This window comes from Mustelus asterias, chromosome 27, assembly GCF_964213995.1.
Source record: "Mustelus asterias chromosome 27, sMusAst1.hap1.1, whole genome shotgun sequence".
Taxonomy (NCBI): Eukaryota; Metazoa; Chordata; class Chondrichthyes; order Carcharhiniformes; family Triakidae; genus Mustelus; species Mustelus asterias.
Window position 1 is genome coordinate 6,018,295 of NC_135827.1, and position 18,984 is coordinate 6,037,278.

The 18,984-nt window shown below is 49.1% G+C and overlaps 1 protein-coding gene across 1 annotated transcript in view; it reads left to right on the top strand.

Moving 5' to 3' along the window:
• Positions 1 to 18,984, top strand: part of kirrel3a (kirre like nephrin family adhesion molecule 3a) — a 316,764-nt gene that overhangs the window by 240,703 nt on the left and 57,077 nt on the right. Inside the window, exon 7 of the mRNA XM_078198922.1 lies at positions 16,940 to 17,088. Coding sequence (XP_078055048.1) covers positions 16,940 to 17,088 — 149 coding nt within the window. The remainder of the gene's footprint in view (positions 1 to 16,939; positions 17,089 to 18,984) is intronic.

Consider the following 18,984-nt stretch of genomic DNA (forward strand, 5'->3'; position numbering starts at 1 on the left):
GTATATCAGAGTGTTACAGTGAGGGGTGTGGGGTATATCAGAGTGTTACAGTGAGGGGTGTGGGGTATATCAGAGTGTTACAGTGAGGGGTGTGGGCTATATCAGAGTGTTACAGTGAGGGGTGTGGGATATATCAGAGTGTTACAGTGAGGGGTGTGGGGTATTTCAGAGTGTTACAGTGAGGGGTGTGGGGTATATCACAGTGTTACAGTGAGGGGTTTGGTATATCAGTGTTACAGTGAGGGGTGTGGGGTATATCACAGTGTTACAGTGAGGGGTGTGGGGTATATCAGAGTGTTACAGTGAGGGGTGTGGGGTATATCAGAGTGTTACAGTGAGGGGTGTGGGATATATCAGAGTGTTACAGTGAGGGGTGTGGGGTATATCACAGTGTTACAGTGAGGGGTGTGGGGTATATCAGAGTGTTACAGTGAGGGGTGTGGGGTATATCACAGTGTTACAGTGAGGGGTGTGGGGTATATCAGAGTGTTACAGAGAGGGGTGTGGGGTATAGCAGAGTGTTACAGTGAGGGGTGTGGGGTATATCAGTGTGTTACAGTGAGGGGTGTGAGATATATCAGAGTGTTACAGTGAGGGGTGTGGGGTATATCAGAGTGTTGCAGTGAGGGGTGTGGGGTATATCAGTGTTACAGTGAGGGGTGTGGGGTATATCAGAGTGTTACAGTGAGGGGTGTGGGGTATTTCGGAGTGTTACAGTGAGGGGTGTGGGGTATATCAGAGTGTTACAGTGAGGGGTGTGGGGTATATCAGAGTGTTACAGTGAGGGGTGTGGGGTATATCAGAGTGTTACAGTGAGGGGTGTGGGATATATCAGAGTGTTACAGTGAGGGGTGTGGGGTATTTCAGCGTGTTACAGTGAGGGGTGTGGGGTATATCAGTGTTACAGTGAGGGGTGTGGGGTATATCACAGTGTTACAGTGAGGGGTGTGGGGTATATCAGAGTGTTACAGTGAGGGGTGTGGGGTATATCAGAGTGTTACAGTGAGGGGTGTGGGATATATCAGAGTGTTACAGTGAGGGGTGTGGGGTATTTCAGAGTGTTACAGTGAGGGGTGTGGGGAATATCACTGTGTTACAGTGAGGGGTGTGGGTATATCAGTGTTACAGTGAGGGGTGTGGGGTATATCACAGTGTTACAGTGAGGGGTGTGGGTATATCAGTGTTACAGTGAGGGGTGTGGGGTATATCAGAGTGTTACAGTGAGGGGTGTGGGGTATATCAGAGTGTTACAGTGAGGGGTGTGGGGTATATCAGTGTGTTACAGTGAGGAGTGTGGGGTATATCAGAGTGTTACAGTGAGGGGTGTGGGGTATATCAGAGTGTTACAGTGAGGGGTGTGGGGTATATCATGGTGTTACAGTGAGGGGTGTGGGGTATATCAGAGTGTTACAGTGAGGGGTGTGGGATATATCATGGTGTTACAGTGAGGGGTGTGGGGTATATCAGAGTGTTACAGTGAGGGGGTGTGGGGTATATCAGAGTGTTACAGTGAGGGGTGTGAGGTATATCAGAGTATTACAGTGAGGGGTGTGGGGTATATCATGGTGTTACAGTGAGGGGTGTGGGGTATATCAGAGGGTTACAGAGAGTGGTGTGGGGTATATCAGAGTGTTACAGTGAGGGGTGTGGGGTATATCAGTGTGTGACAGTGAGGGGTGTGGGGTGTATCAGAGTGTTACAGTGAGGGGGTGTGGGGTATATCAGAGTGTTACAGTGAGGGGGTGTGGGGTATATCAGAGTGTTACAGTGAGGGGTGTGGGGTATATCAGAGTGTTACAGTGAGGGGTGTGGGGTATATCAGAGTGTTACAGTGAGGGGTGTGGGGTATATCAGAGTGTTACAGTGAGGGGTGTGGGGTATATCAGAGGGTTACAGTGGGTGTGTGGGGTATATCAGAGTGTTACAGTGAGGGGGTGTGGGGTATATCAGAGTGTTGCAGTGAGGGGTGTGGGGTATATCAGAGTGTTACAGTGAGGGGTGTGGGGTATATCAGAGTGTTACAGTGAGGTGTGTGGGGTATATCAGAGTGTTACAGTGAGGGGTGTGGGGTATATCAGAGTGTTACAGTGAGGTGTGTGGGGTATATCAGAGTGTTACAGTGAGGGGTGTGGGGTATATCAGAGTGTCACAGTGAGGTGTGTGGGGTATATCAGAGTGTTACAGTGAGGGGTGTGGGGTATATCAGAGTTTTACAGTGAGGGGTGTGGGGTATATCAGAGTGTTACAGTGAGAGGTGTGGGGTATATCAGAGTGTTACAGTGAGGGGTGTGGGGTATATCAGAATGTTACAGTGAGGGTTGTGGGTATATCAGAGTGTTACAGTGAGGGGTGTGGGCTATATCAGAGTGTTACAGTGAGGGGTGTGGGGTATATCAGAGTGTTACAGTGAGGGGTGTGGGGTATATCAGAATGTTACAGTGAGGGGTGTGGGGTATATCAGAGTGTTACAGTGAGGGGTGTGGGTATATCAGAGTGTTACAGTGAGGGGTGTGGGGTATATCAGAGTGTTACAGTGAGGGGTGTGGGGTATATCATGTTGTTGCAGTGAGTGGTGTGGGGTATATCATGGTGTTACAGTGAGGGGTGTGGGGTATATCAGAGTGTTACAGTGAGGGGTGTGGGGTATATCAGAATGTTACAGTGAGGGGTGTGGGGTATATCAGAGTGTTACAGTGAGGGGTGTGGGTATATCAGAGTGTTACAGTGAGGGGTGGGGGGTATATCAGAGTGTTACAGTGAGGGGTGTGGGTATATCAGAGTGTTACAGTGAGGGCTGTGGGGTATATCAGAGTGTTACAGTGAGGGCTGTGGGGTATATCAGAGTGTTACAGTGAGGGGTGTGGGGTATATCAGAGTGTTACAGTGAGGGGTGTGGGGTATATCAGAGTGTTACAGTGAGGGGTGTGGGGTATATCAGAGTGTTACAGTGAGGGGTGTGGGTATATCAGAGTGTTACAGTGAGGGGTGTGGGGTATATCATGTTGTTGCAGTGAGTGGTGTGGGGTATATCATGGTGTTACAGTGAGGAGTGTGGGTATATCAGAGTGTTACATTGAGGGGTGTGGGGTATATCAGAATGTTACAGTGAGGGGTGTGGGGTATATCAGAGTGTTACAGTGAGGGGTGTGGGGTATATCATGTTGTTGCAGTGAGTGGTGTGGGGTATATCATGGTGTTACAGTGAGGGGTGTGGGGTATATCAGAGTGTTACAGTGAGGGGTGTGGGGTATATCAGAATGTTACAGTGAGGGGTGTGGGGTATATCAGAGTGTTACAGTGAGGGGTGTGGGTATATCAGAGTGTTACAGTGAGGGGTGGGGGGTATATCAGAGTGTTACAGTGAGGGGTGTGGGGTATATCAGAGTGTTACAGTGAGGGGTGTGGGGTATATCAGAGTGTTACAGTGAGGGGTGTGGGTATATCAGAGTGTTACAGTGAGGGGTGTGGGGTATATCAGAGTGTTACAGTGAGGGGTGTGGGGTATATCAGAGTGTTACAGTGAGGGGTGTGGGGTATATCATGTTGTTGCAGTGAGTGGTGTGGGTATATCAGAGTGTTACAGTGAGGGGTTTGGGGTCTATCAGAATGTTACAGTGAGGGGTGTGGGTATATCAGAGTGTTACAGTGAGGGGTGTGGGGTATATCATGTTGTTGCAGTGAGTGGTGTGGGGTATATCATGGTGTTACAGTGAGGGGTGTGGGTATATCAGAGTGTTACATTGAGGGGTGTGGGGTATATCAGAATGTTACAGTGAGGGGTGTGGGGTATATCAGAATGTTACAGTGAGGGGTGTGGGGTATATCAGAGTGTTACAGTGAGGGGTGTGGGGTATATCAGAGTGTTACAGTGAGGGGTGTGGGGTATATCAGTGTTACAGTGAGGGGTATGGGGTATATCAGAGTGTTACAGTGAGGGGTGTGGGGTATATCAGAGTGTTACAGTGAGGGGTGTGGGGTATATCAGAGTGTTACAGTGAGGGGTGTGGGGTATATCAGTGTTACAGTGAGGGGTATGGGGTATATCAGAGTGTTACAGTGAGGGGTGTGGGGTATATCAGAGTGTTACAGTGAGGGGTGTGGGGTATATCAGAGTGTGACAGCGAGGGGTGTGGGGTATATCACAGTGTTACAGTGAGAGGTGTGGGGTATATCAGAGTGTCACAGTGAGGGGTGTGGATTATATAATGGTGTTACAGTGAGGTGGTGTGTGGGGTATATCAGAGTGTGACGGTGAGTGGTGTGGGTTATATCACAGTGTTGCAGTGAGGGGCGTGGGGTATATCAGAGTGTGACAGTGAGGGGTGTGGATTATATAATGGTGTGACAGTGAGGGGTGTGTGGGGTACATCAGAGTGTGACAGTGAGTGGTGTTGGATATATCACAGTGTTACAGTGAGGGGTGTGGGGTATATCAGAGTGTTACAGTGAGGGGTGTGGGGTATATCAGAGTGTGACAGTGAGGGGTGTGGATTATATTATGGTGTGACAGTGAGGGGTGTGTGGGGTACATCAGAGTGTGACAGTGAGGGGTGTGGGTTATATCAGAGTGTTACAGTGAGGGGTGTGGGGTATATCAGAGTGTTACAGTGAGGGGTGTGGGGTATATCAGAGTGTTACAATGAGGGGTGTGGGGTATATCAGAGTGTTACAGTGAGGGGTGTGGGGTATATCAGAGTGTTGCAGTGAGGGGTGTGGGGTATTTCAGAGTGTTACAGTGAGGGGTGTGGGTTATATCACAGTGTTACAGTGAGGGGTTTGGTATATCAGTGTTACAGTGAGGGGTGTGGGGTATATCACAGTGTTACAGTGAGGGGTTTGGTATATCAGTGTTACAGTGAGGGGTGGGGTACATCACAGTGTTACAGTGAGGGGTGTGGGGTATATCAGAGTGTTACAGTGAGGGGCGTGGGGCATATCAGAGTGTTACAGTGAGGGGTGTGGGGTATATCATAGTGTTACAGTGAGGAGCGTGGGGTATATCAGAGTGTTACAGTGAGGGGTGTGGGGTATATCAGAGTGTTACAGTGAGGGGTGTGGGGTATATCAGAGTGTTACAGTGAGGGGTGTGGGGTATATCAGAGTGTTACAGTGAGGGGCGTGGGGTATATCAGAGTGTTACAGTGAGGGGTGTGGGGTATATCAGAGTGTTACAGTGAGGGGTGTGCGGTATATCAGAGTGTTACAGTGAGGGGTGTGGGGTATATCAGAGTGTTACAGTGAGGGGTGTGGGGTATATCAGAGTGTTACAGTGAGGGGTGTGGGGTATATCTGAGTGTTACAGTGAGGGGTGTGCGCTATATCAGAGTGTTACAGTGAGGGGTGTGGGATATATCAGAGTGTTACAGTGAGGGGTGTGGGGTATTTCAGAGTGTTACAGTGAGGGGTGTGGGGTATATCACAGTGTTACAGTGAGGGGTTTGGTATATCAGTGTTACAGTGAGGGGTGTGGGGTATATCACAGTGTTACAGTGAGGGGTGTGGGGTATATCAGAGTGTTACAGTGAGGGGTGTGGGGTATATCAGAGTGTTACAGTGAGGGGTGTGGGATATATCAGAGTGTTACAGTGAGGGGTGTGGGGTATATCACAGTGTTACAGTGAGGGGTGTGGGGTATATCAGAGTGTTACAGTGAGGGGTGTGGGCTATATCACAGTGTTACAGTGAGGGGTGTGGGGTATATCAGAGTGTTACAGAGAGGGGTGTGGGGTATAGCAGAGTGTTACAGTGAGGGGTGTGGGGTATATCAGTGTGTTACAGTGAGGGGTGTGAGATATATCAGAGTGTTACAGTGAGGGGTGTGGGGTATATCAGAGTGTTGCAGTGAGGGGTGTGGGGTATATCAGTGTTACAGTGAGGGGTGTGGGGTATATCAGAGTGTTACAGTGAGGGGTGTGGGGTATTTCGGAGTGTTACAGTGAGGGGTGTGGGGTATATCAGAGTGTTACAGTGAGGGGTGTGGGGTATATCAGAGTGTTACAGTGAGGGGTGTGGGGTATATCAGAGTGTTACAGTGAGGGGTGTGGGATATATCAGAGTGTTACAGTGAGGGGTGTGGGGTATTTCAGCGTGTTACAGTGAGGGGTCTGGGGAATATCACTGTGTTACAGTGAGGGGTGTGGGTATATCAGTGTTACAGTGAGGGGTGTGGGGTATCTCACAGTGTTACAGTGAGGGGTGTGGGTATATCAGTGTTACAGTGAGGGGTGTGGGGTATATCAGAGTGTTACAGTGAGGGGTGTGGGGTATATCAGAGTGTTACAGTGAGGGGTGTGGGGTATATCAGTGTGTTACAGTGAGGAGTGTGGGGTATATCAGAGTGTTACAGTGAGGGGTGTGGGGTATATCAGAGTGTTACAGTGAGGGGTGTGGGGTATATCATGGTGTTACAGTGAGGGGTGTGGGGTATATCAGAGTGTTACAGTGAGGGGTGTGGGATATATCATGGTGTTACAGTGAGGGGTGTGGGGTATATCAGAGTGTTACAGTGAGGGGGTGTGGGGTATATCAGAGTGTTACAGTGAGGGGTGTGAGGTATATCAGAGTATTACAGTGAGGGGTGTGGGGTATATCATGGTGTTACAGTGAGGGGTGTGGGGTATATCAGAGGGTTACAGAGAGTGGTGTGGGGTATATCAGAGTGTTACAGTGAGGGGTGTGGGGTATATCAGTGTGTGACTGTGAGGGGTGTGGGGTGTATCAGAGTGTTACAGTGAGGGGGTGTGGGGTATATCAGAGTGTTACAGTGAGGGGGTGTGGGGTATATCAGAGTGTTACAGTGAGGGGTGTGGGGTATATCAGAGTGTTACAGTGAGGGGTGTGGGGTATATCAGAGTGTTACAGTGAGGGGTGTGGGGTATATCAGAGTGTTACAGTGAGGGGTGTGGGGTATATCAGAGGGTTACAGTGGGTGCGTGGGGTATATCAGAGTGTTACACTGAGGGGGTGTGGGGTATATCAGAGTGTTACAGTGAGGGGTGTGGGTATATCAGAGTGTTACAGTGAGGGGTGTGGGGTATATCAGAGTGTTACAGTGAGGGGTGTGGGGTATATCAGAGTGTTACTGTGAGGTGTGTGGGGTATATCAGAGTGTTACAGTGAGGGGTGTGGGGTATATCAGAGTGTCACAGTGAGGTGTGTGGGGTATATCAGAGTGTTACAGTGAGGGGTGTGGGGTATATCAGAGTTTTACAGTGAGGGGTGTGGGGTATATCAGAGTGTTACAGTGAGAGGTGTGGGGTATATCAGAGTGTTACAGTGAGGGGTGTGGGGTATATCAGAATGTTACAGTGAGGGTTGTGGGTATATCAGAGTGTTACAGTGAGGGGTGTGGGCTATATCAGAGTGTTACAGTGAGGGGTGTGGGGTATATCAGAGTGTTACAGTGAGGGGTGTGGGGTATATCAGAATGTTACAGTGAGGGGTGTGGGGTATATCAGAGTGTTACAGTGAGGGGTGTGGGGTATATCAGAGTGTTACAGTGAGGGGTGTGGGGTATATCAGAGTGTTACAGTGAGGGGTGTGGGGTATATCATGTTGTTGCAGTGAGTGGTGTGGGGTATATCATGGTGTTACAGTGAGGGGTGTGGGGTACATCAGAGTGTTACAGTGAGGGGTGTGGTGTATATCAGAATGTTACAGTGAGGGGTGTGGGGTATATCAGAGTGTTACAGTGAGGGGTGTGGGTATATCAGAGTGTTACAGTTTGGGGTGGGGGGTATATCAGAGTGTTACAGTGAGGGGTGTGGGGTATATCAGAGTGTTACAGTGAGGGCTGTGGGGTATATCAGAGTGTTACAGTGAGGGGTGTGGGGTATATCAGAGTGTTACAGTGAGGGCTGTGGGGTATATCAGAGTGTTACAGTGAGGGGTGTGGGGTATATCAGAGTGTTACAGTGAGGGGTGTGGGGTATATCAGAGTGTTACAGTGAGGGGTGTGGGGTATATCAGAGTGTTACAGTGAGGGGTGTGGGTATATCAGAGTGTTACAGTGAGGGGTGTGGGGTATATCATGTTTTTGCAGTGAGTGGTGTGGGGTATATCATGGTGTTACAGTGAGGGGTGTGGGGTATATCAGAGTGTTACAGTGAGGGGTGTGCGGTATATCAGAATGTTACAGTGAGGGGTGTGGGGTATATCGGAGTGTTACAGTGAGGGGTGTGGGTATATCAGAGTGTTACAGTGAGGGGTGGGGGGTATATCAGAGTGTTACAGTGAGGGGTGTGGGGTATATCAGAGTGTTACAGTGAGGGCTGTGGGGTATATCAGAGTGTTACAGTGAGGGCTGTGGGGTATATCAGAGTGTTACAGTGAGGGGTTTGGGGTATATCAGATTGTTACAGTGAGGGGTGTGGGGTATATCAGAATGTTACAGTGAGGGGTGTGGGTATATCAGAGTGTTACAGTGAGGGGTGTGGGGTATATCATGTTGTTGCAGTGAGTGGTGTGGGGTATATCATGGTGTTACAGTGAGGGGTGTGGGTATATCAGAGTGTTACATTGAGGGGTGTGGGGTATATCAGAATGTTACAGTGAGGGGTGTGGGGTATATCAGAATGTTACAGTGACGGGTGTGGGGTATATCAGAGTGTTACAGTGAGGGGTGTGGGGTATATCAGAGTGTTACAGTGAGGGGTGTGGGGTATATCAGTGTTACAGTGAGGGGTATGGGGTATATCAGAGTGTTACAGTGAGGGGTGTGGGGTATATCAGAGTGTTACAGTGAGGGGTGTGGGGTATATCAGAGTGTTACAGTGAGGGGTGTGGGGTATATCAGTGTTACAGTGAGGGGTATGGGGTATATCAGAGTGTTACAGTGAGGGGTGTGGGGTATATCAGATTGTTACAGTGAGGGGTGTGGGCTATATCAGAGTGTTACAGTGAGGGGTGTGGGGTATATCATGTTGTTGCAGTGAGTGGTGTGGGGTATATCAGAGTGTTACAGTGAGGGGTGTGGGGTATATCAGTGTTACAGTGAGGGGTATGGGGTATATCAGAGTGTTACAGTGAGGGGGTGTGGGGTATATCATGATGTTACAGTGAGGGGTGTGGGGTATATCAGAGTGTTACAGTGAGGGGTGTGGGGTATATCAGAATGTTACAGTGAGGGGTGTGGGGTATATCAGAGTGTTACAGTGAGGGGTGTCGGTATATCAGAGTGTTACAGTGAGGGGTGGGGGGTACATCAGAGTGTTACAGTGAGGGGTGTGGGGTATATCAGAGTGTTACAGTGAGGGCTGTGGGGTATATCAGAGTGTTACAGTGAGGGGTGTGGGGTATATCAGAGTGTTACAGTGAGGGGTGTGGGGTATATCAGAGTGTTACAGTGAGGGGTGTGGGGTATATCAGAGTGTTACAGTGAGGGGTGTGGGGTATATCAGAGTGTTACAGTGAGGGGTGTGGGTTATATCAGAGTGTTACAGTGAGGGGTGTGGGATATATCAGAGTGTTACAGTGAGCGGTGTGGGGTATATCAGAGTGTTACAGTGAGGGGTGTGGGGTATATCATGTTGTTGCAGTGAGTCGTGTGGGGTCTATCATGGTGTTACAGTGAGGGGTGTGGGTATATCAGAGTGTTACAGTGAGGGGTGTGGGGTATATCAGAATGTTACAGTGAGGGGTGTGGGTATATCAGAGTGTTACAGTGAGGGGTGTGGGGTATATCATGTTGTTGCAGTGAGTGGTGTGGGGTATATCATTGTGTTACAGTGAGGGGTGTGGGATATATCAGAGTGTTACAGTGAGGGGTGTGGGGTATATCAGAATGTTACAGTGAGGGGTGTGGTATATCAGAATGTTACTGTGAGGGGTGTGGGGTATATCAGAATGTTACAGTGAGGGCTGTGGGGTATATCAGAGTGTTACATTGAGGGGTGTGGGGTATATCAGTGTTACAGTGAGGGGTGTGGGATATATCAGAGTGTTACAGTGAGGGGTGTGGGGTATATCAGAGTGTTACAGTGAGGGGTGTGGGGTATATCAGAGTGTTACAGTGAGGGGTGTGGGGTATATCAGTGTTACAGTGAGGGGTATGGGGTATATCAGAGTGTTACAGTGAGGGGTGTGGGGTATATCAGAGTGTTACAGTGAGGGGTGTGGGGTATATCAGAGTGTTACAGTGAGGGGTGTGGGGTATATTAGGGTGTTACATTGAGGGGTGTGGGGTATATCAGAGTGTTACAGTGAGGGGTGTGGGGTGTATTAGGGTGTTGCAGTGAGGGGTGTGGGGTATATCAGAGTGTTACAGTGAGGGGTGTGGGGTGTATCACAGTGTTACAGTGAGGGGTGTGGGGTATATGTGTGTTACAGTGAGGGGTGTGGGGTATATCAGAATGTTACAGTGAGGGGTGTTGGGGTATATCAGAGTGTTGCAGTGAGGGGTGTGGGGTATATCAGTGTGTTACAGTGAGGGGTGTGGGGTATATCAGTGTGTTACAGTGAGGGGTGTGGGGTATATCAGAGTGTTACAGTGAGGGGTGTGGGGTATATCAGAGTGTTACAGTGAGGGGTGTGGGGTATATCAGTGTTACAGTGAGGGGTATGGGGTATATCAGAGTGTTGCAGTGAGGGGTGTGGGGTATATCAAAGTGTTACAGTGAGGGGTGTGGGGTGTATCACAGTGTTACAGTGAGGGGTGTGGGGTATATGAGTGTTACAGTGAGGGGTGTGGGGTATATCAGAGTGTTACAGTGAGGGGTGTTGGGGTATATCAGAGTGTTACAGTGAGGGGTGTGGGGTATATCAGAGTGTTACAGTGAGTGGTGTGGGGTATATCAGTGTGTTACAGTGAGGGGTGTGGGCTATATCAGAGTGTTACAGTGAGGGGTGTGGGGTATATCAGAGTGTTACAGTGAGGGGTGTGGGGTATATCAGAGTGTTAAAGTGAGGGGTGTGGGGTATATCAGGGTGTTACAGTGAGGGGTGTGGCGTAAATCAGAGTGTTACAGTGAGGGGTGTGGGGTATATCAGAGTGTTACAGTGAGGGGTGTGGGGTATATCAGAGTGTTACAGTGAGGGGTGTGGGGCATATCAGAGTGTTACAGTGAGGGGTGTGGGGTATATCAGAGTGTTACAGTGAGGGGTGTGGGGTATATCAGAGTGTTACAGTGAGGGGTGTGGGATATATCAGAGTGTTACAGTGAGGGGTGTGGGGTATATCAGAGTGTTACAGTGAGGGGTGTGGGGTATATCAGAGTGTTACAGTGAGGGGTGTGGGATATATCAGAGTGTTACAGTGAGGGGTGTGGGGTATATCAGGGTGTTACAGTGAGGGGTGTGGCGTAAATCAGAGTGTTACAGTGAGGGGTGTGGGGTATATCAGAGTGTTACAGTGAGGGGTGTGGGGTATATCAGAGTGTTACAGTGAGGGGTGTGGGGTATATCAGAGTGTTACAGTGAGGGGTGTGGGGTATATCAGAGTGTTACAGTGAGGGGTGTGGGGTATATCAGAGTGTTACAGTGAGGGGTGTGGTGTATATCAGAGTGTTACAGTGAGGGGTGTGGGGTATATCAGAGTGTTACAGTGAGGGGTGTGGGGTATATCAGAGTGTTACAGTGAGGGGTGTGGGGTATATCAGAGTGTTACAGTGAGGGGTGTGGGGTATATCAGGGTGTTACAGTGAGGGGTGTGGCGTAAATCAGAGTGTTACAGTGAGGGGTGTGGGGTATATCAGAGTGTTACAGTGAGGGGTGTGGGGTATATCAGGGTGTTACAGTGAGGGGTGTGGCGTAAATCAGAGTGTTACAGTGAGGGGTGTGGGGTATATCAGAGTGTTACAGTGAGGGGTGTGGGGTATATCAGAGTGTTACAGTGAGGGGTGTGGGGTATATCAGAGTGTTACAGTGAGGGGTGTGGGGTATATCATGTTGTTGCAGTGAGTGGTGTGGGGTATATCATGGTGTTACAGTGAGGGGTGTGGGGTACATCAGAGTGTTACAGTGAGGGGTGTGGTGTATATCAGAATGTTACAGTGAGGGGTGTGGGGTATATCAGAGTGTTACAGTGAGGGGTGTGGGTATATCAGAGTGTTACAGTTTGGGGTGGGGGGTATATCAGAGTGTTACAGTGAGGGGTGTGGGGTATATCAGAGTGTTACAGTGAGGGCTGTGGGGTATATCAGAGTGTTACAGTGAGGGGTGTGGGGTATATCAGAGTGTTACAGTGAGGGCTGTGGGGTATATCAGAGTGTTACAGTGAGGGGTGTGGGGTATATCAGAGTGTTACAGTGAGGGGTGTGGGGTATATCAGAGTGTTACAGTGAGGGGTGTGGGGTATATCAGAGTGTTACAGTGAGGGGTGTGGGTATATCAGAGTGTTACAGTGAGGGGTGTGGGGTATATCATGTTTTTGCAGTGAGTGGTGTGGGGTATATCATGGTGTTACAGTGAGGGGTGTGGGGTATATCAGAGTGTTACAGTGAGGGGTGTGCGGTATATCAGAATGTTACAGTGAGGGGTGTGGGGTATATCGGAGTGTTACAGTGAGGGGTGTGGGTATATCAGAGTGTTACAGTGAGGGGTGGGGGGTATATCAGAGTGTTACAGTGAGGGGTGTGGGGTATATCAGAGTGTTACAGTGAGGGCTGTGGGGTATATCAGAGTGTTACAGTGAGGGCTGTGGGGTATATCAGAGTGTTACAGTGAGGGGTTTGGGGTATATCAGATTGTTACAGTGAGGGGTGTGGGGTATATCAGAATGTTACAGTGAGGGGTGTGGGTATATCAGAGTGTTACAGTGAGGGGTGTGGGGTATATCATGTTGTTGCAGTGAGTGGTGTGGGGTATATCATGGTGTTACAGTGAGGGGTGTGGGTATATCAGAGTGTTACATTGAGGGGTGTGGGGTATATCAGAATGTTACAGTGAGGGGTGTGGGGTATATCAGAATGTTACAGTGAGGGGTGTGGGGTATATCAGAGTGTTACAGTGAGGGGTGTGGGGTATATCAGAGTGTTACAGTGAGGGGTGTGGGGTATATCAGTGTTACAGTGAGGGGTATGGGGTATATCAGAGTGTTACAGTGAGGGGTGTGGGGTATATCAGAGTGTTACAGTGAGGGGTGTGGGGTATATCAGAGTGTTACAGTGAGGGGTGTGGGGTATATCAGTGTTACAGTGAGGGGTATGGGGTATATCAGAGTGTTACAGTGAGGGGTGTGGGGTATATCAGATTGTTACAGTGAGGGGTGTGGGCTATATCAGAGTGTTACAGTGAGGGGTGTGGGGTATATCATGTTGTTGCAGTGAGTGGTGTGGGGTATATCAGAGTGTTACAGTGAGGGGTGTGGGGTATATCAGTGTTACAGTGAGGGGTATGGGGTATATCAGAGTGTTACAGTGAGGGGGTGTGGGGTATATCATGATGTTACAGTGAGGGGTGTGGGGTATATCAGAGTGTTACAGTGAGGGGTGTGGGGTATATCAGAATGTTACAGTGAGGGGTGTGGGGTATATCAGAGTGTTACAGTGAGGGGTGTCGGTATATCAGAGTGTTACAGTGAGGGGTGGGGGGTACATCAGAGTGTTACAGTGAGGGGTGTGGGGTATATCAGAGTGTTACAGTGAGGGCTGTGGGGTATATCAGAGTGTTACAGTGAGGGGTGTGGGGTATATCAGAGTGTTACAGTGAGGGGTGTGGGGTATATCAGAGTGTTACAGTGAGGGGTGTGGGGTATATCAGAGTGTTACAGTGAGGGGTGTGGGGTATATCAGAGTGTTACAGTGAGGGGTGTGGGTTATATCAGAGTGTTACAGTGAGGGGTGTGGGATATATCAGAGTGTTACAGTGAGCGGTGTGGCGTATATCAGAGTGTTACAGTGAGGGGTGTGGGGTATATCATGTTGTTGCAGTGAGTCGTGTGGGGTCTATCATGGTGTTACAGTGAGGGGTGTGGGTATATCAGAGTGTTACAGTGAGGGGTGTGGGGTATATCAGAATGTTACAGTGAGGGGTGTGGGTATATCAGAGTGTTACAGTGAGGGGTGTGGGGTATATCATGTTGTTGCAGTGAGTGGTGTGGGGTATATCATGGTGTTACAGTGAGGGGTGTGGGATATATCAGAGTGTTACAGTGAGGGGTGTGGGGTATATCAGAATGTTACAGTGAGGGGTGTGGTATATCAGAATGTTACTGTGAGGGGTGTGGGGTATATCAGAATGTTACAGTGAGGGCTGTGGGGTATATCAGAGTGTTACATTGAGGGGTGTGGGGTATATCAGTGTTACAGTGAGGGGTGTGGGATATATCAGAGTGTTACAGTGAGGGGTGTGGGGTATATCAGAGTGTTACAGTGAGGGGTGTGGGGTATATCAGAGTGTTACAGTGAGGGGTGTGGGGTATATCAGTGTTACAGTGAGGGGTATGGGGTATATCAGAGTGTTACAGTGAGGGGTGTGGGGTATATCAGAGTGTTACAGTGAGGGGTGTGGGGTATATCAGAGTGTTACAGTGAGGGGTGTGGGGTATATTAGGGTGTTACATTGAGGGGTGTGGGGTATATCAGAGTGTTACAGTGAGGGGTGTGGGGTGTATTAGGGTGTTGCAGTGAGGGGTGTGGGGTATATCAGAGTGTTACAGTGAGGGGTGTGGGGTGTATCACAGTGTTACAGTGAGGGGTGTGGGGTATATGTGTGTTACAGTGAGGGGTGTGGGGTATATCAGAATGTTACAGTGAGGGGTGTTGGGGTATATCAGAGTGTTGCAGTGAGGGGTGTGGGGTATATCAGTGTGTTACAGTGAGGGGTGTGGGGTATATCAGTGTGTTACAGTGAGGGGTGTGGGGTATATCAGAGTGTTACAGTGAGGGGTGTGGGGTATATCAGAGTGTTACAGTGAGGGGTGTGGGGTATATCAGTGTTACAGTGAGGGGTATGGGGTATATCAGAGTGTTGCAGTGAGGGGTGTGGGGTATATCAAAGTGTTACAGTGAGGGGTGTGGGGTGTATCACAGTGTTACAGTGAGGGGTGTGGGGTATATGAGTGTTACAGTGAGGGGTGTGGGGTATATCAGAGTGTTACAGTGAGGGGTGTTGGGGTATATCAGAGTGTTACAGTGAGGGGTGTGGGGTATATCAGAGTGTTACAGTGAGTGGTGTGGGGTATATCAGTGTGTTACAGTGAGGGGTGTGGGCTATATCAGAGTGTTACAGTGAGGGGTGTGGGGTATATCAGAGTGTTACAGTGAGGGGTGTGGGGTATATCAGAGTGTTAAAGTGAGGGGTGTGGGGTATATCAGGGTGTTACAGTGAGGGGTGTGGCGTAAATCAGAGTGTTACAGTGAGGGGTGTGGGGTATATCAGAGTGTTACAGTGAGGGGTGTGGGGTATATCAGAGTGTTACAGTGAGGGGTGTGGGGCATATCAGAGTGTTACAGTGAGGGGTGTGGGGTATATCAGAGTGTTACAGTGAGGGGTGTGGGGTATATCAGAGTGTTACAGTGAGGGGTGTGGGATATATCAGAGTGTTACAGTGAGGGGTGTGGGGTATATCAGAGTGTTACAGTGAGGGGTGTGGGGTATATCAGAGTGTTACAGTGAGGGGTGTGGGATATATCAGAGTGTTACAGTGAGGGGTGTGGGGTATATCAGGGTGTTACAGTGAGGGGTGTGGCGTAAATCAGAGTGTTACAGTGAGGGGTGTGGGGTATATCAGAGTGTTACAGTGAGGGGTGTGGGGTATATCAGAGTGTTACAGTGAGGGGTGTGGGGTATATCAGAGTGTTACAGTGAGGGGTGTGGGGTATATCAGAGTGTTACAGTGAGGGGTGTGGGGTATATCAGAGTGTTACAGTGAGGGGTGTGGGGTATATCAGAGTGTTACAGTGAGGGGTGTGGGGTATATCAGAGTGTTACAGTGAGGGGTGTGGGGTATATCAGAGTGTTACAGTGAGGGGTGTGGGGTATATCAGAGTGTTACAGTGAGGGGTGTGGGGTATATCAGGGTGTTACAGTGAGGGGTGTGGCGTAAATCAGAGTGTTACAGTGAGGGGTGTGGGGTATATCAGAGTGTTACAGTGAGGGGTGTGGGGTATATCAGAGTGTTACAGTGAGGGGTGTGGGGTATATCAGAGTGTTACAGTGAGGGGTGTGGGGTATATCAGAGTGTTACAGTGAGGGGTGTGGGGTATATCAGAGTGTTCCAGTGAGGGGTGTGGGATATATCAGAGTGTTACAGTGAGGGGTGTGGGGTATATCAGAGTGTTACAGTGAGGGGTGTGGGGTATATCAGAGTGTTACAGTGAGGGGTGTGGGATATATCAGAGTGTTACAGTGAGGGGTGTGGGGTATATCAGGGTGTTACAGTGAGGGGTGTGGCGTAAATCATAGTGTTACAGTGAGGGGTGTGGGGTATATCAGAGTGTTACAGTGAGGGGTGTGGGGTATATCAGAGTGTTACAGTGAGGGGTGTGGGGTATATCAGAGTGTTACAGTGAGGGGTGTGGGGTATATCAGTGTGTTACAGTGAGGGGTGTGGGTATATCATGGTGTTACAGTGAGGGGTGTGGGGTATATCAGAGTGTTACAGTGAGGGGTGTGGGGTATATCAGAGTGTTACAGTGAGGGGTGTGGGGTATATCAGGGTGTTACAGTGAGGGGTGTGGGGTATATCAGAGTGTTACAGTGAGGGGTGTGGGGTATATCAGAGTGTTACAGTGAGGGGTGTGGGGTATATCAGGGTGTTACAGTGAGGGGTGTGGGGTATATCAGAGTGTTACAGTGAGGGGTGTGGGGTATATCAGGGTGTTACAGTGAGGGGTGTGGGGTATATCAGAGTGTTACAGTGAGGGGTGTGGGGTATATCAGAGTGTTACAGTGAGGGGTGTGGGGTATATCAGAGTTTGACAATAGTCTGGGATATTTACAATGAATCATTTTCCTTTAGTCCCAGGCTGGTGATTTTGACCTTTGATTTGCTTTCTTTCAGATGGGCAAAGGCAGGCCAATTGCTGAGAGGAGTTCTGGGAGAGACGTACGAGACAGTCGTGGACTACACCTTCTTCACAGAGCCGGTATCCTGTGCTGTGTCAAATCCACTGGGAAGTACAAACATCAGCCGAACCGTCGATGTGTACTGTAAGGAATGGTTAACCTGCGCTTGTCATTCTGGAAGATTGTTAAAAATTGTTATAAATACACACCTCACTTTAACACCAGTTCCGATGTATCTGGCCCGCTTGGCATTTCATTGGCACCTCTGCCACACTCTGCGATCACAATAGTTTACATTTACAATGGCTAATCTACCTAATCTCCACATCTTGAGACCCTAAGGGTAAATGTAGCATGGCCAATTCACCTAACCAGCACATCTTTGGACTGTGGGAGGAGACTGGAGCACCCGGAGGAAACCCACGCAGACACGGGGAGAATGTGCAAACTCCACACAGTCACCCACGGTCGGAATCGAACTGGGGTCCCTGGTGCTGTGAGGCAGCAGTGTTAACCACTGTGCCACCCTGGAGTTTAGAAGCATAAGACACGATCTTATTGAAACCCAAAAATTCTGAAGGGACTTGATCGGGTGCACACTGAGAGCTTGTTTCCACTGGTTCAGGAATAAGAACAAAGAACAAAGGAAATTACAGCACAGGAACATCCATACTGCCCGACTGAACTAAAACCCCCTACCTTCCGGGGACCATATCCCTCCATTCCCATCCTATCCACGTATTTGTCAAGACGCCCCTTAAAAGTCACTATCGTATCTGCATCCACTATCTCCCCCGGCAGCAAGTTCCAGGCACCCACTACCCTCTGTGTTAAAAAAACTTGCCTCGTACATCTTCTTTAAACCTTGCCCCTCGCACCTTAAACCTGTGCCCCCTAGTAATTGACTCTTCCACCCTGGGAAAAAGCTTCTGACTATCCACTCTGTCCATGCCCCTCATAATCTTGTAGACTTCTATCAGGTCATCCCTCAAGCTCCGTCATTCCAGTGAGAACAAACCAGGTTTCTCTAACCTCTCATAGCTAATGCCCTCCATACCAGGCAACATCCTGGTAAATCTTCTCTTACCCTCTCCAAAGCCTCCACACCCTTCTGGTAGTGTGGCGACCAGAATTGAACACTAAATTCAAGTGCGGTCTAACTAAGGTTCTATAAAGCTGCAACATGACTTGCCAATCTTTAAACTCAGTGGCCTGGCCGTTGAAGGCAAGCATGCCGTATGCCTTCTTGACTACCTTCTCCACCTGCGTTGCCACTTTCAGTGACCTGTATACGTGTACACCCAGATCCCTCTGCCTATCAATACTCTTAAGGGTTCTGCCATTTACTGTATATTTCCTGTCTGTATTAGACCTTCCAAAATGCATTACCTCTCGTTTGTCCTGATTAAACTCCATCTGCCATCTCTCCGAACAAGTCTCCAACCGATCTATATCCTGCTGTATCCTTTGCTATCCGCAAATCCACCAACCTTTATGTTGTCCGCAAACTTACTAATCAAACCAGTTACATTTTCCTCCAAATCATTTATATACATTACAAACAGCAAAGGTCCCAACACTGATCCCTGAGGAACGCCACTTGTCACAGCCCTCCATTCAGAAACGCACCCTTCCACTGCTACCCTCTGTCTTCTATAACCGAGCTAGTTCTGTATCCATCTTGCCAGCTCACCTCTGACCCCATGCAACTTCACCTTCTGCACCAGTCTGCCATGAGGGATCTTGTCAAAGGCCTTATTGAAATCCATGTGGACAACATCCACTGCCCTACCCTCATCAATCATCTTCGTCACTTCCTCGAAAAGCTCAATCAAGTTAGTGAGGCATGACCTCCCCTTCACAAAACCATGTTACCTCTCACTAATAAGTCCACTTATTTCCAAGTGGGACTAAATCCTGTCTCGAAGAATCCTCTCCAATAATTTCCCTACCACTGACGTAAGGCTCACCGGCCTCTAATTACCTGGATTATTCTTGCTACCCTTCTTAAACAAAGGAACAACAATGGCTATTCTCTAA